The sequence below is a fragment of the Coptis chinensis genome, unplaced genomic scaffold (assembly GCF_015680905.1).
Source record: "Coptis chinensis isolate HL-2020 unplaced genomic scaffold, ASM1568090v1 utg279_pilon_pilon, whole genome shotgun sequence".
Taxonomy (NCBI): Eukaryota; Viridiplantae; Streptophyta; class Magnoliopsida; order Ranunculales; family Ranunculaceae; genus Coptis; species Coptis chinensis.
The window spans coordinates 206,579-229,448 of NW_028238138.1; the positions used below are offsets into that span (position 1 = coordinate 206,579).

Below are 22,870 nucleotides of genomic sequence, written 5' to 3' on the forward strand. Positions count from 1 at the left end.
ATACGTAATGATCCAAGGGTCCACCAAATTGGACTCATCATTGACAGATTGACCACCACACCACCACCTCCACCACCCATCTCTAATCTCCCCCCAACTTGACTGTAGTATGTCACAATCCACTAAAAAGATCCCCTACGTCACAAACACATAAAATAATACCACGTGTCACACCAGACACCTGAACAACCGAATGAAAAAGCTTATGTGGCTATTTTACACACAAACAAAAACAAACACACCGAGAGAGAAAAAGAGAGTTTTTTTTTTTTCTCTCTCTCTCCCTCTGTCTCTATAAAAATAATGAACGAAACCCTAATACAGAAAAAGAAAAATTAATTATGGAAGAAGAAGAAAAACAATCTCCCACAGTTCGATTCCTTGGATTCTTAACCCAGCCGCCAGACACAGACTCAAATCCATTCGAATTAGACGAAAGTGACGTAATCTGGTCATCATCACCCCATAATAATAATAATAATAATAATAATAATAATAATCTCTTCTCCCCTCCCGACTCACCCTCAATATCACCAACGCCATCACCCACCAATCCTCAAACCCACCATTCATTCCGTTCCGAAAAGTTCTTCGGTCTCTCCGCTGCATTATCAGATGACCAACGCCCTCTTGTTCAGCGAAAACCGTCTCTCAATCACTCCTTATCTGGTGCTAGAATGATTCCACCCGTCTCGTATCCACGATCTAATGGCTCAGATGGTTCTGGTTCCTTTTCTGGAAAATTTCATCAATCTGCCCCTGTTAATGTCCCTGTTTGGCCTGCTGCCAATAAGTTTAATGCCTCTGAAACTGAAAGATTTGGTTTTTTTGAAGAGGTGGATGGGGAGTTTGAGGATGAAATGCTTCCCCACATGAGATTGTTGCCAGGTCGCAATCTACTACGTTTTCGGTGTTTGAAGGAGTGGGGAGGACACTCAAAGGGAGGGATTTACGACGTGTCAGGAACGCTGTTTGGCAGAAAACAGGTTTTCTGGACTGAAACTTATAAACTTTATTTATTTCTTGTTACTACTCATAAGTTTTTTTCCTTATGAAGCTGTAATCTTTTTGTTTATCTTTTTTTTTTTTTGTAGACTTTGTTTGATAATAAACTAATGTATATCGTGGTTTATAACTTGAACTCAACTTGTATTCATTAGACTGCAAAATTGATACAAGCTGAAAGAACCCACCCTTTCTATATTTCTGTTTCTGTATGCTCCATTTGTCCCCATTTTGTGATAAAATAATAGACGCTTTAGCATCCATTCTTTAAGAGAACAATTGGGTTTGGAGATGGCATTTAAAGGCACTTCAACTTATATCAAGACATTTTATTACCTCCTTTGGCAGGGTTTAGGAGTAAACTAGTGTAGAGTATTTTGTTGCCACCGCCATTTGCCCGACGGTCTTGGAAGTCTGAGTGAACCGTATGGAAATGGTTGAGCTAGTTGTTACCTGATTTACTTGACTTCCTATTTAGTTTATTTAATGCCCATATCTTGCATTTAGGATAGCTCGTGATTCATGATTTGTTTGTTTCTTTTTTCTTCTCTTTTTGGTCCAACTTTTATAATTTCTTGAGTACTTATTTGTTGGCATGTGCCTATTGGATGGAGGGTGGGATCATAATGAGCAGAAGCAGAACTGGATGTTAGCTCATGTTACAGATCCTATATTAGAGAATCATAAGCCGCCTTCAGTATGCTATGGTTCTAGGAAATTTAAGACCTATGGGGTAAAGCAGCTAGATGACTAGATCAGTCCATAATTTTTGTCAGTGTGTTGGGTGAAGATTGGAGAATGCTTCTTGCGTATTCTAAAAGGTATTTTCTAAACAAATAAACTGAAAATGAGCAGGCGTAAAACCACTAATGTATATGAGTGGAAAGTTGAAATAAGGTGATTTTGAAGGAGGCTCGTTTAAGAAAACAAATTTTCAAAGTTATTAGAAGTGAATTGATTACTGATTGTGGATATATACTTGGATCATAAATCCTCTACGAAAAAAGTCAGGCATAAATTTTGGATTCACGAGTTATCTCTAGAATCTGAGATTAGAGCCAAGTGGAGCCCTAAACTCCCTAAAGCTTGCATCAGTGACAATAAGTTTGAACGGCCCTGTGATCAGTGGGTTTTCACTCTTCAAATTCATAGCATCTTCTTCTAGACACAATACGAATAATGAAAATTAACCATTTTTTCCATTGATGACCTTGTTGTTTCAAATTCCCGAACATGATTTGATCAGGCTTTGTCTCGCGGTTCCAAAACTCAGAAGCCTTCTTTTGATATCCTTAGCTTCTTTCTTCTCTGAGAGTTATAATTAACTCTAAGCTCATTTGCGGGCTCTCTCATTCTTTACATTTTACTTGTGAAGTGTTGCAATGACTTAAAACGAACAAAAGGAATTTAGCGTGGAGATTATTTATTATTTTCCATTCGGCTATAAACAGGAGTTGATTAAAGTTTACCAATCAGTTTTATTGCAGGAGTTCAGATGTTTATTTTAAATCTTCTCCCTTCTCCGACGGCCTTTTTGAGTCTTATTTTTTTATCTACCTTTTTGTCTGTACTTATATGTCTAGCCGTTTTAAAAATTTCTGACTTGTAACTCAATTTCTTTTTTTCTTTAATTTTTATTCAAATTACTTCCAATGTCGTGGATATACATGGTTTTCATTTTCACCAAGATTTAGTAGAATGAAAACAGTAGTAGATATTACTAGTAAGCATGTATTGTGGGTTTATACTCGAAGCCGGGGATAGAAGCGGAGAATGAAATGAGTGGCAATAGGCAAGAGAAAGGCAAAACTGATTATGCAATTTTTATCATTCTAAATCCTTTACAGGTTTCTGCTAAAAGGTTTGCCATCAGATATGATTTAGTATTTCCGTTGAAAATAAGAAATAGGGCATTAGTAGACGGGCTTAACCTGACATGAGGTGTTGTTAACCTGATAGTAATAATTGATGGTCTTCAAGATTGCTGAAATATGAGGTCAAAAAGAGCAATCTGAGAACATTGACAGCAACATACTGGTATTTGCTATTGTGGGCATGGGGCATGAAAGGCGAGCTTAAACTTTTAAGAATCTATGTCTTGGCTACATGGCATAGTACGTTTGTAGTAGGAAAGTTAGCAGCCCATCTGTTTTGTGATAAATAACTATTGTCTAGACATCTTTTCTAGTTAAGGTAAATGATTCAGATGATAGTTACATCAGGTGTGCGTGTTTGAAATTTCATTGAGAAGTTCCCAGCATGAAAGATACCTTACATTCCGACAGTCTTGCCAAATTGCCCCAGAAATGCCAAAAGTTCGGCAAGTTCAGCAACACATTGGGTATTTGGTAATTGGTCTGCGGACAGTTTTTGCTTATAATTGAGAGAAATATGTTGAGAACGTGAGATTTATGAAAGTGGATTCAGAATCTTTCTAACTATACTTCTGTTGAATTTAAACGTGATAAGTTCAGTACTGAAGTGCAACTAACAATGGAACATCTGTAGGGATGGATCTTTCAATCTGATCTTTGCCAAGTTTTTGGAGAACATTGAAGATATTTTCTTGCTCCTTTTTGGTTAAAAGAAATTCAACAAAAGAATGAATTCAGTTAGCTTTTGCACAATAAAGTGATTTTTTTTTCTCGCTAAGTATAAAGTGAATTTATTACAAGTTATATCTTGTGTAACCAAACATATTATTTCTGATACAGGAATATAAATATAGAAATGTGACTCATGTTACGCTTTACAGTAATTTAAGGCCATTTTGTGACGCAAATATACTTTTAATCCCGTGGGTATCTCCCAGACTAAGAGTGAGACATTTAATACAGTCAGGGCAATGTGGAGATTTCTTGTTGTTTCATTCCCTTTCTGCATAACAAGAGCTGCTGCTGCTGCCCATAACACTGTGATTGCTGTGACAAGAGGAGTTGTAGCAGCAAGAACAAATGAGAACACATCAGCACATAAACATACAGGTTGGTTAGTTTTACAACACTGACATAAAAGACTAAAATTGTTTCACCGCTGTAATCCGTAGTTTGGCGTTGGTTGGATACTTGACCTGTTGACCGTGGAACACCAAATGGATTGAGATGGACAATTTGACAATAAAATTAACAAAGAAAGAAAAATATCTGATATAAGTTAGGTCCTGCATATAAGTGAGGTTCAGGGAATAGCTCTCCGGACATGATATATGTGTTGACGCCTCCGCCAATGGATTCAAGTACTCCGAATCCCAACAGTATTGAACCCCATTAAAGTGTCGATCCTTGAATGAGACTTTCAACAGCTCCTTCCTTTCCTGTATTCGCAAAACCGGTGGTGTTGGAATCAGCAGTCCAGTATGACATCATTTGGTAATTGCAAACCAAGTTCATTAGTATTTCCATGCAACTACAAACTAGAATATACTTGTCTCCAACTTCTACACATACATTGGATTTTCTTACAATGCTGCAGTGATTGAGATGCAGCATTTTGTAGTACCAAATAAGGCGAACTTGGCTGATTTATTCCAAAGTCAATTCCTTTTAGTAAGTTGAGTTCCATCGGCAAGCTAGCCTCCCCACAGTTGATTATGTTCAAAACTTTATAAGTTTCAGGATTTAATTTAATACGGTATACCTCAGTGAGTTGTTGAATACTTGAATATTGGTCTCGAGCAACACCGGCACATTTACTGATGGGGTGTAGCTAGGACCTGTTTCTTGAGCTCATTAATCTCATTCTGAATAGTCCTTACGCGTCTCCATTGCCAACCCAGATAGGCAGCATACAATGTATAGGAGAACAAACCACTCATTACAAGGGATGTATTAGAGCAAAAGATCACTTTCCAACAATCCCAGTTCACCGGCAGCAGCAAGTGCATCCTATTCAACAATACAATACTCAAAATTGTACTTGCCTGTGAGTCTAAAAAGAATTGCAAGGTGAGTGCTGTGAGGGGTGTCAGGTGTTGAGTGACTTCTTGTTGGAGTGGTTTTGGTGGGTTTTTTTGAGTGCGTAGTTGAACCGATCTTGGTGGGATTTGACAGATTAGGAATTTCTGACAGTCCCCTCCAATTCCAAGTAGGGGTGCGCCAAAAGACAACTCAAAAAGAACCACATGAGTTGGGTTGGTGATCCATCTTTAATGGGTTTGGTTCGGTTTTAAAAATAATAGAAAAGTTGGTTCGGTTAACAGTTTTTAGAATTAAAAACCAAATAGGCAAATATAACCGAACCAGACTGAACCATATTATTACCAAAATTATTAAAGTATATATTTGTATTTATTATAACTATTCTTCAGTAATTTTCCAGTCGGTTAACCGAAAAAAAATTATTGATACAAAAACCAAAAAAATGTGATTACATCCGCCTAACAGAAGTTTAAGGCCATGTTGTGAACTCAAATACTTTTAATACGATATCCAACCCCGTCGGTATCTGCCAGACGAAGAGTGAGACGTTTAACACATTCAGAGCAATGTGGAGATTCCTTGCTGTTTCATTCCCTTTCTGCATTTGAGGTACAAGAGCTGCTGCTGCGGCCCATAACACTGTAATTGCTGTGACAAGAGTAGTTGTAGCAACAAGAACGGGTGAGAACACATCAGCACATGAACATAAGAGGATCTGATTGCAAAAGACAATATTTACCTTGGGATCTGATTCCTACACTTGCATGACTTTTGGGAAAACCCTTATGCTATAGAACAATCATTAACCCTTATGCTATAGAACAATCATTAGAAAAATTCCAGAAACTATAAGGGTTTGCTCCTCCAAAATATATACTACTGTCCCCCAAACCCAGATTCCTGGATCCGTCCCTATATGTTCGGGGATGGCTTGGGTTTTCTAGAATATATTGTCAGCATGGGTACTTTAAAACGGAAGTCATCTAATGATTTGCGAGACAATGGGTATGTCGTATGTTCAACAATCAACACTTACATTGGTGTCTTCCACTGGGCAAGAGTATATACCAACAGGGATGAACCCAGATTATGCCAATATCGCGTTCTGAAAATGCTAGAGAAAATGGAGGATGGTGACATTCGAGGGTTTTTTCTCTTGTTTTGACACAGTAACGATACAGTTGCCCATTGTTTTCCTGTCTTAGAGTGGATGTTTTTCACTGGTGTCTTGTGGTTTTCTCATCAAGATGCGTCTATTGAAGGGTATGACATGGAATTTAATTCATAAACCTAACTACTTTAAGTAGTTTGGAGTTGGATAGTTGGCATAGAACAACCAAATAGATTCAAATGGACAATTTACACTGAAATGAACAAGAAAAGAGTACAATGTCTATGTTAAATTGTTGGTCAAAGTTTCCCCTACCTGCTCCTGCATATAAATGAGGCCCAGGGAATAGCTTTCCGGTCCTGATATATGTGTTGACGCCTCCCCCTACGGATTCAAGTACTCCAAATCCCAAAAGTATTGAACCCGCATTAAAGTGTCGATCCTTGAATGAGCCTTTCAACAATTCCTTCCTTTCCTGTACTCACAAACCAGTGGTGTCGGAATCAGCAATCTAGTATGCATCATTTTTCATTTTATTTTGATAAAGAAGTATGCATCATTTGGTAAATGTAAGCCAAGTTCATTAATGTTATCCTTCAACTACAAATTAGAATATACTTGTCTCCAACTTCTAACAATGTTGCAGTGTCTGAGATGGACCATTTTGTAGTACCAAACAAATCGAACTTGGCTAATTTATTCCATATATTTTGTCAATTCTTTTTACGAATTCATTTTGAGTTCCAATCGCAAGCCTCCTCACAGTTAACTATATAGATTGATTAGGATTATATTAAAAACATTATAAAAGTTAGGATTTAATTTAGTACATTTTGACAGCAAAGTATGGCATACCTCAGTGAGTTGTTGAATCTTGGTCTCTATGGGCGACACTGGCGTATCTCCAGGTGGCGATCCTTCGGGTGTAACTAGGACAGGTTTCACCTGCTTCTTGAGCTCATTAATCTCATTCTGAATAGTCCTAACGCGTCTCCATTGCCAACCGAGATAGCCAGCATACAATGTATAGAAGAACAAACTACCCATTACAAGGGGATGTATAAGAGCAAATGATCTACCTTCCAACAATCCGAGTTCACCATCAACAGCAAGAGCATCCTATTCAATACATATTTTACTCAAAAGCACAAAACAGACAACAAATAAAAAAAATATATATGAATATTAGTAACAAACAAAATGTACTTGCCTGTGGGTCTAAAAAAAATGGCAATGTGAGTGCTGCTGTGAGGGGTGTCAGGTGTTGGATGACTTCATGTTGGAGTGTTTTTGGTGAGTTTTTTGAGTGCTTAGTTGACTTGATTTTGGTGGGGCTTGATAGATTAGGAAGTTCGGAGAGTACTAGGAATGGCTTTTGGGGGAAGGTACGAACGTTGAGCAAGCCCAGTGGAACTGCCATTGTCTTTTTTCTTTTGGGGTAGACAGTAGACACACGATAGTAGTGGGAAAAAGATAAGAAATTCAGATGTCAGTCGGACTGTCAGAGTGGGATTGGCTGCGGATCTTTCCTGAGTGAGAAGTGGGTCCGGATCTTGTAACAGGATAGGCCCCTCAAATTCAAAGGACTAGTTTAGTTGTGTTTGGGCTTTCTCCTTCGACCCATTGATGGCAGATTCCAAGTCTTACACTCTTACAGACGACAGAGTCACATACCACGTTAGGACCTAGGAATGCCAAATTAGCATTCGTTCTTCGACTTCCACAATTCAACGTGAGGAAAAAACATGTAGAGAAAATTTCTGTTTCTCACGATCAGAGCGCGCCCGCGCTTTGGAGAGTGGTGAGCGACTTCGTGCTTGACTCCGGAATTTAATTTTGGTGGGGTTTGATTTTGGTGATTTGGAAGTTCGACCAGAGTACCAGCCGCGCCTTTTGGGAAGGTACGAACGCTGAGCATTTTTGGTTTTGGTATAAAAACAAAATCGGTTTTCTTTTGGGGTAACTTTTCCAAAACCAAGAAATAGTAGTGGGAAAAAGATAAACAATTCAGATGTTGAGTCAGATTGTCAGAGTGGATTGAATTGCGGATCTTTCCTGAGTGAGACATCTATTAAAGCCGGAACTCGTAACAGGATGTAGCCCCTCAAATTCAAAGGACTATATATCTGTTTTGGGTTTCTGTTATTCGACCCATTGATTGCAGATTTCATATGCTTACACTTATTTGATATTGACAAGTGTTGGGATATTCTTTGGAGGGTGTTGAAGTCTTGTCTATTGGAAAAGATCAATCTTTGTGTAGGATTGATCCGTTTGGTGTGGGTAACGTTGTTTCCGCAGTTAATTATTCACAAAAAACACTATCAAAATTCCCATGGGAAATAATTATCTGGTACATGACAAGTTATTTGATCTTAGGAATGGAAATGGTGCGCACACACAAACTCATGGAAATAGAATTCAGAAAAACCAATTTTCATATAAATAGCAACCATTACTAGGGGTGTAAAAAATGTCCTCAAGCGTCCGGTCTCACGTTTTGAGGGTTTTGAGGGCAACTCTTAGCCTAATTCTCAAAGGGCCTCACAAGGCCCGCATTAAAGCCTCACAATTTCTCAATATAATTTTATTTATATTTTGTTAAAAAGTAATTGTATAAGTAGTAAAATGAAAATTATGTTTTACATAAGTTAATGTTTTGTATAGGCTTTTCCAAGATTCCATAAAAAAATCTAGTTCAAAATAACAAAGTGTTCCATTCTCAAGATATGAACCCGGGTCACTTTTCTATGTATAAGCTAAAATAAAATATAAATCAAAGTGACGTGATGTGATCATTAATATATGGTAATGAAGTTTTTAATCAATTTCAACTAATCAAACACAAATTATTCTACAATTTATAACACCATGTCATATTTTTTGCCTCATATACACTTCTTATTGATTTATGGAATACATCGGCACATAAACCTAAGAACGAAATTTTTGAATTTTACTATTTTACAAATTTTAACCAAATTATTAAATAAGTACATTAACTAAAATTGAGATTTAGAAAATATATTATTTAAACGTGATAATTCATTTATCCCGTATCAATTTAACAAGATTATCTAGTAAATAAATAGTTTAAGAGAGTAATCAAACTCCCGACCTTCTAGCTCTGCTTTCAATTCTTTAAAGAAAAGACTAAGGTGAGGAAGACTTCACAATTTTAGTTCATGGGCCGCCCGGCCCTCAAGTCACGAGTACTTCGTGGTTTGAGGGCAGACCGTTTTACACCCCAAGTTCCAAATAAATCAGATGAACTTGTGATAAAAACTCATCTGATAGTCACACATAGAGGCAAGGGAGGGTTCCTGACACGGGGCATATCTAAATTTGTTGTGCCACTTGCCAACAGTCGCTCCTAGAATTTTCCACAAACCGTGTGCTTCCTACCCCCTGAATTCACTCGGAAACCAATGTTTCTCCTAAGGCCGCCACTAGTTTTTCTCTCCACTTCCAACTCCAAATCAAACATGTTTCTATCCCTATTCTTTTAAAACCTCCTTTTCACCATTCTCTTCACAAACCAAACATATAGAAGAACTCAAAGAGAAGAAAATAAAGAAGAAGAAAGATGTGTAGAACGACTGATAATAACGGGTTTTACTACCAAAGAGGTCGTTTAAAGATCAAAGCGTTTTATGTCCGCTTATCAATCTCAAACAACTCTCCAAAACCTCCCCCTGAAACAATCACTCTTCGTTATCTCCCTCGCATTAGTGAAAATCCTTTGGAAATCAATGATGCCAAGATTCGATCAGATGCAGACGCTTTCATAACTCTTCACCGAGTCAGGTCGGCTGAGAAGAACAAACAAGTAGTTTACGCGACTCGCGAACGTGTTCGTGTAAGCGAAGCGGTACGGTTCGAGGTTTATATAAGAGAAGAGAAGGTGTTCAAGGGGATTTTTAGAAAAGATGATGAAGAAGAATGGAAATTAGAATGCGAGTGTGCATTGGAAAGAGAGTGTTTGAACACGATTAAAGAGGCGGAGGTTTCTGTATCGGCAGAAGGACACGTAGGGATAATAGAGAAGGTTGATATGAGGAAAAGAATAACGTGTAGGAACAGAGGGTTTAAGGGGTTGGATGAAATACCAGAAGAAACTGAGTTGGAGGTCTGTGACTCTTGTGTTGAGGAGATGGAGAGTGAATTTGATGGTGCTGAAGATTGCAAGGAACTAAGTAAGGACATGGAGGGTGTGAGATGGGCAGTTGATGTTGGGATTTGGGTTATGTGTCTGGGTGTTGGTTATTTGGTTTCCAAGGTTTCTACCAAGAGTTTGAGACGAATGATTTTGTAAGTTTTAATGGCCTCACTACTAATAAGTAGCAGCCGATGACAGTTTGCACTGAATTTGCAGCTCGGGCGATTTGAAGAGACGAAACAAGAAGGAAAACGCTTTGCTCGTGGATTGTTCTGACCAAATTTTGTAAATGTATATATGAAAGAGTTACAATACATGTTAAATTAACCTATCTAGTCTCAATTTATACTCAATTTCTGGCCTAATTAATCAATGAAGAACAGTATGTATGATGAAGAACACATTAAGCCAAGTATATTTTCTCTCCTCTCCCTTTATTATATGCATCATATGATTCATATTTTCCTTTTTATTTTACTAACAGTCTTATCACAGAAAAAATGCATGCATGTCGTTTGGAATGTATGGAGTAGCAAGAGCTTGAAGAAAATAAACAGTTACTGAATATAAACATGACATGGGATCGGACACACTTTTCAATGAGTATTCAGTATTGTATTAAGAAAGGTTTCCTACGGCCTACGGGCACATACCAAAACAAAACAAATTTCAATAGAAAATTAAATTATACAAAAAATAACATCACAAAATATATAATATAAAATTTTGCATTCATTCTAATGTAAGCTCACATGTATATAAAAAAATAAAAAAAATAACGGCAAACCAATAATGACAAATATTTTAAAAAATATATAATATTACATGAAACTAAGCTCAAAAAATAATTAATGGAAAACCGAAAACTGTATGCAAATACATCGAACTAATCTCAAATAATATTTAACGAAAAATCAGAAATTGGATGCAAATACAAATATTAAACTAATATTAAAATATAATTAATGGAAAATCGGACTATGGATACAACTGCATTAAACTAACCTCAAAGAATAATTAACATGAAATCAAAACTTGGATGCAAATACATCGAATTAACATAAAAAAAATAATTGTCGGAAAATCGAAAACTGGTTGGAAATGCATTGAACTAACCCTTAATGATTAAATTAATGGGAAATCGAAAACTGGATGCAACCGTATTGAACTAACATCAAAGAAAAATTAACTAAAAATTAACTAAAAATTAATGTTTTGAAGATAGTTTTATGGTAATACTTTGTCGTTTGTGTAGATTCTTTTGATTGACACTTGAGTAACGTCGTAGAACAACAATTACGACATCATGATACTGGATTTGATGTTTAGCCATAATATGTAGCCACTGCAATGTCAAAATTCTATTAAAAAAATGACCAAGCTAAGTATAGTCAAGAACTCAAGACAACGAAGAGAGACAATTGTGGAATAAGGTACCATATGTGAATTGAGAATCTGGGACAATAGACACTACTGAATTGTAACCATTGTCACGACATCAAACCACCGGCACAGAAATAACGTAAGTAAATAAAGTGAAAACTCGATATACAGTCATTGTGAAACACAAAAATTGGTGATCAGACCTTTGGGCTTGGGGAAGGACAAGATGGTCTGGGGAGCTGAAAAGTCTGGCAAGTTCACTGTGAAATCTGCCTACAAGTATCTTACCAAAGATAACAATGTGGGGCAGAACTCCAGCTTCAACACCAAGGCTGTTAAGCTTCTCTGGAAAGCTAGATTGCCAGCTAATATCCTGTTATTTCTTTGGAAGGCCTATATGGAGGCCTTACCAATGGGGGATAGGCTGACATCTAGGCATATGCTGGGAGATTTCTCCTGCCCTCTATGTGAAACTAGCTTGGAAAGTGACACACATCTTTTCTTTGAATGTGACGGTCTAGGGCCCTGTGGTTCACATCCGAACCGGTCCGAAATGGAGGCTCATGGAAGGAATGGGGTCGAGATCGGAGTTATAAGTTCCTAAGCCGAGCCGCAGCTAAGAAGCGCCAAGAATCCCAAGCCGATACAGCTTGCTATCTTCTCAGATAACATCCGAAAGCTAGAAATGAAGCCAAGTTCGAGCATAGACAACCTAACAGGAACGGATAATCGACGGAAGTGTTGTCAGGAGGCGTAACAATGTTATGCGACCTTAGTCGCATGCCATCTTCGTAACGAGCTACTATCGCCATGAGCTCCCCGATGCTAACCTTGACTTTGATTCCAAGTTCTTTATTATACCTAATTAGTGTATTAATATTAGGTTTGATGTCTCTTTTCGTGCAACAACCTGAAAGGCGCCAGAGCTATTGCTTGGAACAGTGAAGGGATGATAGTGGGAGCCGGGCACTAGAAGGTACCAAGCCGGATCGCCAGAGGAGGCCGAGATGGTGGCAAACCGAGGTCAGCCAGAAGATTAGCACTAAATTCGATGGATCGAAGCTTTTGGTGGAGATCAGATAGCAAGTATCAAGGCTCTTAATAGGCAAGATCAAGGCTTTGGCGATATGAGAGTCTGAGAAACTATGTACTTAGATTAAGCTCTCCTTTATCTTTTTGTAAGTTTAAATGGGTTAGCAGAAAAGACAATGGAGAGGCACACTTGTTGGCAAAATGGGCATATTACGGCAAGAAGTGTGTCACCCCCCACGATGCCTCCCCGAACTTCAATGTTTTGCCGATCTCGGTTTAAGTTTCATGATATATATATATAGTAGGTTTTATCGAAAAAAAAAAAGAAACACAAAAATTGTTGTTTTTCAGGAAAAAATTAAGTAAGTTTATTGTACTGAGAAAATAGAAAATTCGGCACATAGCTATCCCCAGGGCCGGGCCTATATTTTAATGGGCTTAATGCAAAGTCTGCAAAATTGGGCTATTGTTTGGGTTTCTAATACTATAGTATGTTTTTTAGAGCGTTGGAGGGCCTTTTTGTTGGTTTCGAGGGGTGGGGGGTGGCCATAGCTATCCCGATTCAAAGGTAAGGAAATCAGGTCATGAAATCACCGGTCAAAAGGTGTGTGCCCCGCCCGAATAGTTGCCTCGGTTTAGGGTGTGCTCTTTTAGGAACCGAGTCCAAATTTGTTCGCTAGCAATTATGCTAGTAGATTTCACCAACACTCTCTCTGCAAAATAAAACAAAAAATGGCATGTTAATGCACGTGTTATTATTTTTATTCAATATCTGGGGCGTTAACAATCTCTGATTTTATTTTATTTTTTAACACTAATGAAACTACCATTTTACCCTTGCAAAAGCAAAATTGAACAGCTGATATTTTTATTAAAAGTATTTAATAATTAAAATTGACCAAAAATGCAGTGACCAATTTGTTAACCTGTTCATAACCTTCATGACTTTTCAAGTTCTTAAGATGTGAATGTTATTCTTAAAGGTGCAGTGGTTTCGTCTGTCATATTCCTTAGTGCCTCCAACCACCACTAGAGCTCTATGCTGTTTTGTGAGCCCTTATGTTCACAAACTTATATGGCAATCTGGTTCATACAGCTTTGAGATTCAAATGATCTCGACATGTCAGGGTCGCAGTAACAACTAGACCCTATGCCACATTGAAGGCTAATGGAGAATTTTATTTTGTTGATACTGAACACTGTCATAAGTTATAATAAGGTTCTATTGGTAAGTATAACGGCTCAAACACCAACCCACGAATCAACTAGCCTTTAAGAATTTGTAATTGGACAACTAACAATAAATAAATAGGATAAGAGCATAAAAACTTTGATTTCAAAATGTTTCATTTTAATTTGGAAACGAAATATCCACACTGGATACCTTGTAAAATTCTGTGTTAAATGAAAATGGATGATGAGAAGAATGTTTAGTCTGTGTTAAATCTGCTTTAGTCCACAATTTCTCTTCAACGATTGTCGATGTCTAATAGAGACAGCCCACTCAATTATGGACAAGAAAATTGAATAGCTAGACATTTCCTTTCTGGTAAACTTTTTAAATAATGAGAATGCTCTAATAATCTAATAACAAACACTTGGAGCAGTGAGAGTTGGTGGTGGAATCTACCAACACTCTTGCAGATGCTGGTGAGAGGCCATTTAGCAAATAGCAAACTCTTAATAATTGGTTTACCTTTTACAATTAAGCAAGGGCAAAGACAAGTTAGTCGAAAGTGTCCTAACTCCAAGACCAAAACTTGAGACGTGTCCTGCTGTCTTAACTCTCAACAAGGAGCAGTAAGTCCTACTGGACCAGCTGTCTGGTTTTCAAGAGAAGAAAAAAACAGTAGACCCATGCCGTCCCTTGTAGTACGGTAACCAACCAACGTGTCCAGTTATCCAATCACAACTCTTTTCGCTCGGTGGTCAACGGGGCAAACAGTAGTCGGCGCTGGTGTAATTTATGGGAAGGATGGGCGGCAACGGAAAGAGAAGCTACTACTCCTACTACTCAGCCAATTCGAATGATTACAAGTTAATGGAAGAGGTTGGATACGGTGCCAGTGCTACTGTTTTCAGAGCGATCTATCTCCCTTCTAATGAATTCGTTGCTGTCAAGTGCTTGGATCTCGAACGCTGCAACGCCAATCTGGTTCAGCTTTCTCTATTACTTATTATATAATTTGATCATACTTCCTTGTTAGTCAATGCCTTATTTTGTTTATTTTAGGATGACATAAGAAGGGAGGCGCAAACCATGAGTTTGATTGAACACCCAAATGTAATAAGTGCATATTGTTCATTTGCGGTTGAAAGAAGTCTCTGGGTGGTAATGCCGTTCATGGCGGAGGGTTCTTGTCTCCACCTCATGAAGATAGCTTATCCAAATGGATTTGAGGAGTCTATAATTGGTTCTATACTCAAAGAAACTCTTAAAGCTCTCGAGTACCTCCATAGACACGGCCACATCCATCGTGATGTCAAGGTTAGTGTATTTGGCTGCTAGTTATACCGAGTCCGATATGTATATACTTGTTCTCTAATATGAAATCAATTTCAGGCTGGAAATATTCTTCTTGATAGCAATGGGATAGTAAAGCTTGGTGATTTTGGTGTTTCAGCTTGCATGTTTGACAATGGTGATAGGCAGCGCACCAGGAATACCTTTGTGGGAACTCCGTGTTGGTAAGTCGTTGCGATAAGTCATAACCAAATTAAAATATATACACAGCTTCACAATCCGATTTATGGTTTTAACTCAAGGAGCTATATAGAAAACCAAATACTTATTTAGACAAGTTTGAGTGCCTCACGGCTTAAACCCCGCTAGTATATTTTTATGATTGGGCTGATAAAATTATTTTTTCTAAAGTTTTCTTGTCTTTCTGTGAAATCTCTTTTACTTCATTTGATGTAGATACCACGATGTTCAATTTTTTCTTCTATTTTACAGGATGGCTCCGGAGGTTTTGCAACCTGGAAGTGGTTACGACTTCAAGTGAGTATTGAGTAGAACATGCTAAATATGTTTTTACCATCTCTCATGCGAAACTGATTTCCGCACTCGAAAGTCCTTATACTTTCTATTCCTAAGGATTATTATCATTGGAAAGTGTGCTTCTGTTAATATCCTTGACGTCTTCAGACAGTTTTCAGATCGGCAGCTAAAATCTTTTGAAATATGTATAGTACTTTATTACAACATATTTTCTAAATAACCGCTGTAAGATAATGCAACTGTAAACATATTACAGAGCTGATATCTGGTCGTTTGGAATAACCGCACTGGAGTTGGCTCATGGTCATGCTCCCTTTTCAAAGTTTCCTCCAATGAAGGTATATGCTGTCATTCGTGAGGGCCAGATGCACAAAATACTTTATTCATAGTTTTCAAAAATTTTTTGCGCGAGTGCCAGCTATTAATATCTCCTGGTTGGTAGGTTCTTTTGATGACTATTCAGAATGCTCCTCCTGGACTGGATTATGATCGAGATAAAAGGTTTTCAAAGGTATAACTTATCATTTTTACTAGTGAGTTGTTGATAGCAACAATTAGTTATTCTTTTGTTGAGTTTGTTCATCTTCTTTCTTGGTTCCGCCAAACTTAACATATGATTTCATTGCATAATTTATGAGGTTGTTGTGCCACAATTCACAAGTTTTGTTAAAAGATATTCTAATCAGAGGATTTCCAGTTGTAATCAGTCTTTTAAAGAAATGGTGGCGATGTGCTTGGTGAAAGATCAGACGAAGAGGCCAACAGCAGAGAAGTTATTAAAACACTCTTTTTTTAAGCACGCTAAGCCTCCAGATCTGTCTGTGAGGAACCTTTTAACTGATCTTCCACCCCTTTGGGACCGTGTAAAAGATCTCCAGGTTCCCTTTCCTTTCCCTCTCTCACTCTCTGACTTGTTTGATCCACAATTTATACCCCATATCTTACCTGGATTTCGTAGAAAATTATAAGGTGGTTTCTATCTTACAGCGTAAGGATGCGGCTCAACTTGCTTTAAAGAAAATGCCTTCTGCTGAACAAGAAGCACTGTCACAGGTTATAAGTACTTCTGAAATAATGGAAGTCTTGGTTTTGAATTTGATCGTAAACTTTTGTCTAAATTAGATAATTCAGGCAAATAGGTATCTAAGGATCTGTTTTTATTATTATTATTATTTTTTTATATATCCAATATTGTATGTGAATATCATTTTGGACATTATCTACAATATTATGATTCTCCCGCGTCTTCATTAACTAAATCTTGAAGAGGGAGGTTTCTTATGCTTGGTGGTTGTGGCCTTATATCTTTTCTTGGCGTTTGCTCTTTGACGTATCAGAGTGAGTACAAACGAGGTGTTAGTGCGTGGAACTTTGACGTTGAGGATTTGAAATCCCAAGCATCATTGGTATGTAACGTTCACTTATTATAAACGGTCATTTTCCATATTAATTTGATTACCACGAGGTTTTGAAATAGATAGTTCTTGGGAAAATCTTCAATGCATATATTGGAGTGATTTACTAATTTCTCAATCTTTTTTTGCAGGTTCAAGAGAATGATGTGGCCGGAATGAAAGGAGAAATGGGAAGCATGGAATCGTTTGGTAGTGATAAGGTAAGTTAGTTCTCTAAACTCCTTGTATTGTCAAACCAACAAGAAGTTTCTTCTCCTAGGGCTGTGAGCTGATCCCTGGTTGTTGATCTTGTGAATATGTTCCAACTTGTATACAAAAAATGCAGTTTTTGTGTTTATTTTAAATTTTTTGTTGGGCGGGAGTGAGCCCTGTGCTTCATTCCAAGTAAAACATTCAACACCAGTAAATCCATGTAACTTCTGCTTCTATACTTGAAATTTAAATAATGTCCTCAGTTACTTAGTTTACCATGGCTAGATTTGCATTACAGAATATTACTGCATTTATTTCAATTTACCTGCGTTAAAGAATATTATTGTATTCATTTTGATTTACCTGCATTAAAGAATAAAAATATTTTATACTTTAGAATGGATTAACTTTTTGAGCGTGATGCTCTTATATAAACAAGCTATCTGTAACCTTTGTATGTCTTGTGTATTGTTTAAACTTTTAAAGACTAGCCCATGACATATTTGAAAACTATTTGCAGCATGCATCTGGTGCTGGATCTAGTTTTTGGCAATTCGGTCCTACAAGCAACATTGATAGCAGGTATGTCTTTCAAGGGCTTGATTTATTAGAGTCCTTTATCCATTTCAAAGTTTAGGCATGTTAACAAGCTGTCCTGTACATTTATTAACATCTCCTGAAGTGCCAAAATGACCTTCTCTTTTACTGAGTACATTTTCTTCAAGATATGTGTATTAAGGTACCTTGTCGTATATTATATTGTGTTGCAGTGGGAGTGGTGCTGAACAGACAGAATTTCTGAATGCAAAAAGCGAAATTTCAGAAACTGAAACTCTCTGTTCTGGCAATCAAGATATAAGCGAAGTGGATGAGAAAGATAGATCTAAAAACAATGAGCTAGTATTTTCAACTTCTGACAAGCCTGTAGTTCAAGAGCCTCTTAAAGGTCAAACAGCTAAAAGCCGCCAGAGCCAGAGTGGCCCACTTATTCCTAATATTGCGCTTAATCATTCCGCATCTGAAAAGCGACATGTACTTGAAAGGTTTGCTTCTCTTTTGTAGTTAATGTTCTAAATACTCTCTTCCTAATTTTTTTTCCTAAAGGGGTTCTGTAATTAGAACATATAGCAAATAAACACGATGAAGGATTTGGAATCTTTTACTATTGTTTGTTCTTGCTTGAATGTTCACCTTTTGTCCAGTATAAATAAATCAAAAGAAGATAAAACATTTCTCATTTAAAATTTTGGTTTCCTAGCAAGAATGTGCTGGGAAGGATAGTAATGATGGTTTAATGAAACTTTTTCCTTGTAGCATACTGTTAATTTATTTAATGAGACGTTTGTATATAGCCACTTGAATGATTTTTTTTGTGTTTTTGTCATTGTTAGATGTGGGAATGAAGTTCTATCGATAGGTGAGAAAGGTAAGCGTGATGTAAAAAGAATGCCCAGTTTCAGTGGTCCTTTGATGCTCCCAAATCGTGCTTCTGCAAACAGTTTATCAGCTCCCATAAGATCTTCAGGAGGTAATAGAGTTGTGAATTCTGTAAAAAGCTACACATTTTATATTAATCCTGGCTGAGACCATGTGTGAACATTTGGTGGGTTTGGCATTGGTTGAAACAAATTGAAATGGAAGTTAAAAAAGATGGTTGATTAACCTAGGCAGTCTCATTGTCCTCATAATCTTCTTTTGCAGGATTCAGAGATTCTTTGGATGACAAATCAAAGGCCAGTGTGGTTCAAATAAAAGGCAGGTTTTCAGTTACCTCTGAAAATTTGGATCATGCAAAGGTACAACTCTACCTATCTGATTCGTTCGTTCATTCTAAAACCAGATATATATTTTTTCAAACTAATTCAAGCATGTATCCCCAGGATATTCCATTGGGTGCAGTTCCATTCCGACAGGTTTTTCTCACCATTTAATTGAAGCTTCTTTTCTAGCTTTATTATGGTTCTCTGCTAACAGTTTAGTATTTGGGTTCCAGGGATCGCCTCTAAGAAAGTCTGCCAGTGTTGGGGATTGGCTACTTGATTCCAAACAAGCGGTAAGTACAGTTTTACCATTTCAAGATTTATTTTGAATTTAGAAGGGTTTGAATGAAATGTTCACAGAGGGTTTCCAGGCCATGCGGTATACAGCACACTTCCTCCCTATAAATGTAGCAGGGGCTATGGATCAAGAATGCACACTTCTTTTGCATCTATAATTACAAGAAAAAGTATTACATATATTACTCGTGGCATGTTAAGCTTCTTTCTGTCGATTATTTTGTTGTTGTTGAGGGGAGGGTTTCTTATGACTCTGGTACTGTTGTTTAAATTCATAAGGGGCACTATATATATATATTATTGTTATAATCATAAGGGGCACTAGTAAAAACATTTTATGTGAACCAAAGAAGCAGCTCTTTTATATAATTACAGTTACAAGGGGCTCTAGGAACTATTATTAGTTTGATAGTGGGTGAAGTCCCAAGATTAGCGGGAAAAAAAAAGAAAAAAGGTTGGTGAAATCCCTTTCTGACAAGTATTCCATTTGAAATGTGAAATTTGCTCATTGTACGAGTGAGGTACTGTGTATTTGTAGCTATCAACGGCCGAAGGGTGTAGTGAGTTTATGTACATTTCTTTGTCAAACTTACTTCTATCCTTAGTCTTGCCAGTCTCACATACTTGTTGATTTTCTCAGCCTACCAATCAATCTCTCAAGGAAGTGAATTACAGTGCTGTACCTGCTTCAGTTCTCATGCCTCACCTTCAAAATTTATTTCATCAGACTTCATTGCAACAGGTAAAAAATTATACTTGATTCATTTCAAGATTATGTGTTGCCTCCCTCAAGGACTATGTTGTGAAATCTTGGCATTCTTACACACTGACCGACAATCAGGATCTTATTGCGAGTTTGTTGAATAGCTTGCAACAAGCTGAAGCCCCAGATGGTCAGTACAATATCTCTCCCACTACAGCTCTAAACATAGCTTCTTTTGATATTAATTCGAAAAAAAAAAATAGCTTCTTTCTTGTAACTCAGTATTAGAGTTTCATAAAATTTGATTGAAATGGTACTATTGTGTTTCAGCTTGCCAAAGTGGAGGGTTACCTCCACTTCCTCGCCATTCAGAAAACGGTACAACTGTAAGTATATTTTGTTCATATTGCAGATCTTAATTCGATCCATATGGAGTGGTGATAACCTGCAACTGTTATTATACCAATAATAAATTTCTATCTCGCAATAACTCTATTTTTATTAACTGCAATGTCATTGTTGTTGTTCTTGTTGTATTACTTAGTTTAATTACCCTTATTATTCATGGACCTTATTGCAACAACTGGGTGTACTTATTTCAATAGCATGATCAACCTAATGTTACACGATTAGCAAGGGATATTAACAAATCCCGCTTTTATTCATTTTTATTTTATTTTATTTTTTGAATTGATTTTTTTCCTTTCTAGTCAAATTTTCTCTTTTCCATCAAATTTTAATCTGTTGAAGGTAATTTCTTCAAAGTATTCTCTGTCCATGAATTCCTTACCATTTTACCAGGGGTGGAGCTACATGTGTTCCCCACGCACTAGCTAAATTCCTTTTTCCTTTACCTGTTAGTTTCTTTTTAGTGCCTCACTAGATTTTTGAAAATGTGCATCTTTTAATTGCAACACATTGTTGTACAGCTCTTAAAAAAGAGGGAAAAATTAGAAAAAGTAACTCTAATTGCTCAAAGCCTCGAACTGTGACCCAAAAAAAAAGCAGAAGAAAAACATCATGGTTTCTCTGAGTACCCCCACCCAGAATTTTTTTTAATGGCTCTGCTACTGCCATACTAACTGTGAGATCCACTTCTTTATTTTGACAGGTTGAAATACCAGTATCTGATAGGGAGCGCGTATTGGCTCTCAAGATTTCAGAACTACAAGGCAGGTAGGTCTTTTATATGCAAATTGGGCAGCTCTTTTCAGCCTCATTAATGTTTGAAAGTTATGCTCTTTCAAACATTTGGATTGCAGAGAGAAGAGAACTAATCTTACCACATTCATTCCTTTTCACGTTTTTTACCCCTTCTATCTGCAGGATGAATAATCTAACCGATGAGCTTACTACTGAAAGATTGAGACACATGCAGGTATGCTACTGTAACGAGGTCACCACACCCTTGTTTCATCAACATTTAAATTTGATCATTAATTTCATGGATGATCCGAATGATTTTATTCACATGTGTTTGGTTTTTATATAATTTTTCAAAGAGTAGGCAGGTATTATTCTGCAGGTACTGTCATTTAGGACAGTATTTCAACTTTTTGAATTTTTAGTTGCTTTATTGATTTGGCTACATTTCCAGTTACAACATCAGCTAAATGCTGTGTATGGCCGGGACGAAGAAGAGGAGAGCAGAAGAGAAGGTGATACCTGAAAAATGGTTGGTATATAATTGTTAAGGAGAAAAAATACTGAAGATTCAAGTGGGGAAAATGTGTATCTCCCACGGTGGCTTTCATCGAAAGGGTCAGAAGTTCTGTACCAGTTACTGGAAGGAGAAAAAAGAAGCAGCAGAGGCTGGCCAAATTCCTTGGATCATGCTTGGCAATTTTTGGAAGAATGTGAAAAGATCATAGCCTTGTCATCGTAAATAAGGCAAAAATTATCTCTTCAGGATGCAGAGCGCTTATAATTTATGTGTACGGAAAAGAATCTTGCTCCACCCGAACAGTGTCATTTGTTGTAACCATTTGGTGATTTATTTTCCCGGTCGCCTGCAATGGCATATTCATGTGGTGGAGAAGGTGTGGGTTTTGTAATTTTTATAGATTATTAATTAATTATATTGTTTGATTGTATCAACTATCAATAGATTTGCTAGCTGGCAAAGAGTTTAAGCTGTACTTGCAGAGTCTCCGACCTCGTAATCTTTGAATTTGTATGATTCATTGATTTGTGACTATTGTAGTCGTGTGACTATGCCTGCTTATTGGGACTTTTGCTGACCTTATATTTTGGCTAGAAAGTATTTGATTGGACCAATCAGTTACAGACTCACAGATAGATAATAACTAGCAAACTGTATTTCATTTTTCAAGTAAAAATTGGATTTCATTTTTTAGTTAAACAATACTACAATAGAGACCCTTTATGAATTCGTCTATATAGGTGTTTTTTTCCCCTCTCGCTAAAACACATACTTACCCATTGATTAAAACTTAAACTAAACAATGTTTGCATACAATTTGGAAGAGGACCCATTATCTGATTATGGCTAGCCCATTTAGCCAGGTCATGAGCCTCCCCATTAAATAACCTATTAACCCAACTAAACTTACCTACTAATCGAGTCAACCTATTAACCCAACTAAACTTACCTACTAATTGAGTCTCTAACATGCTGAAGGTTCCAATCACATTTGGTATTAGTACTAGATAGAGTTTACATAATTTCTTTGCAGTCCCTTTTCAATAGGGGTGACTTCGGATCGGATCGGATTAACCTCTTTCGGAATTTTTCCAAATTTTTTTCGGAATCTAATATGCTAGCCAAATCCGATCCAATTTTTTTTCGGATTCAAAATATATTTCCAATTTTGGAACTTTCGGAAATTTCGGAATAACTAATAAATTTCAGAATACTTGGTAAATTTTCAAAGA

At 37.0% G+C, this 22,870-nt stretch overlaps 3 protein-coding genes and 1 long non-coding RNA gene across 8 annotated transcripts; 3 read left to right on the forward strand and 1 right to left on the reverse strand.

The window, feature by feature from the left end:
* Positions 1-243: 243 nt before the first annotated feature.
* LOC147473324 (uncharacterized) lies at positions 244-3,745 on the forward strand. The gene is made up of 2 exons (XR_015210486.1): positions 244-1,826; positions 3,514-3,745. It is a non-coding gene; the product is annotated as an uncharacterized LOC147473324 (long non-coding RNA).
* Positions 3,746-5,234: 1,489 nt separating this feature from the next.
* LOC147473325 (plant/protein) lies at positions 5,235-7,496 on the reverse strand. The gene is made up of 4 exons (XM_086587576.1): positions 7,244-7,496; positions 6,889-7,152; positions 6,349-6,508; positions 5,235-5,570 (listed from the first exon to the last, which is right to left on the reverse strand). Exons 1-4 carry the CDS (start codon positions 7,451-7,453, stop codon positions 5,392-5,394), a joined length of 813 nt encoding a protein of 270 aa, XP_086443702.1. The 5' UTR covers positions 7,454-7,496; the 3' UTR covers positions 5,235-5,391.
* Positions 7,497-9,445: 1,949 nt separating this feature from the next.
* On the forward strand, positions 9,446-10,619 carry LOC147473326 (NADP-specific glutamate dehydrogenase). The gene has a single exon (XM_086587619.1). The coding sequence runs from the start codon at positions 9,620-9,622 to the stop codon at positions 10,346-10,348; it is 729 nt and encodes a 242-aa protein (XP_086443745.1). The 5' UTR covers positions 9,446-9,619; the 3' UTR covers positions 10,349-10,619.
* A 3,596-nt stretch (positions 10,620-14,215) lies between these two features.
* LOC147473327 (uncharacterized) lies at positions 14,216-22,113 on the forward strand. 5 transcript variants are annotated; one of them, XM_086587577.1, is made up of 22 exons: positions 14,216-14,762; positions 14,841-15,095; positions 15,171-15,295; positions 15,564-15,608; positions 15,865-15,946; positions 16,051-16,119; positions 16,247-16,486; positions 16,596-16,661; positions 16,946-17,014; positions 17,155-17,223; positions 17,736-17,797; positions 17,986-18,258; positions 18,607-18,743; positions 18,917-19,011; positions 19,096-19,128; positions 19,209-19,268; positions 19,913-20,014; positions 20,114-20,165; positions 20,306-20,361; positions 21,087-21,151; positions 21,302-21,353; positions 21,573-22,113. In XM_086587577.1, exons 1-22 carry the CDS (start codon positions 14,574-14,576, stop codon positions 21,642-21,644), a joined length of 2,268 nt encoding a protein of 755 aa, XP_086443703.1. In that variant the 5' UTR covers positions 14,216-14,573; the 3' UTR covers positions 21,645-22,113. The 5 variants fall into 5 exon arrangements, with proteins under 5 accessions (XP_086443703.1, XP_086443705.1, XP_086443704.1 ...); XM_086587579.1 differs by having other exon boundaries at positions 21,087-21,147; XM_086587578.1 differs by having other exon boundaries at positions 16,316-16,486.
* Positions 22,114-22,870: the final 757 nt, after the last annotated feature.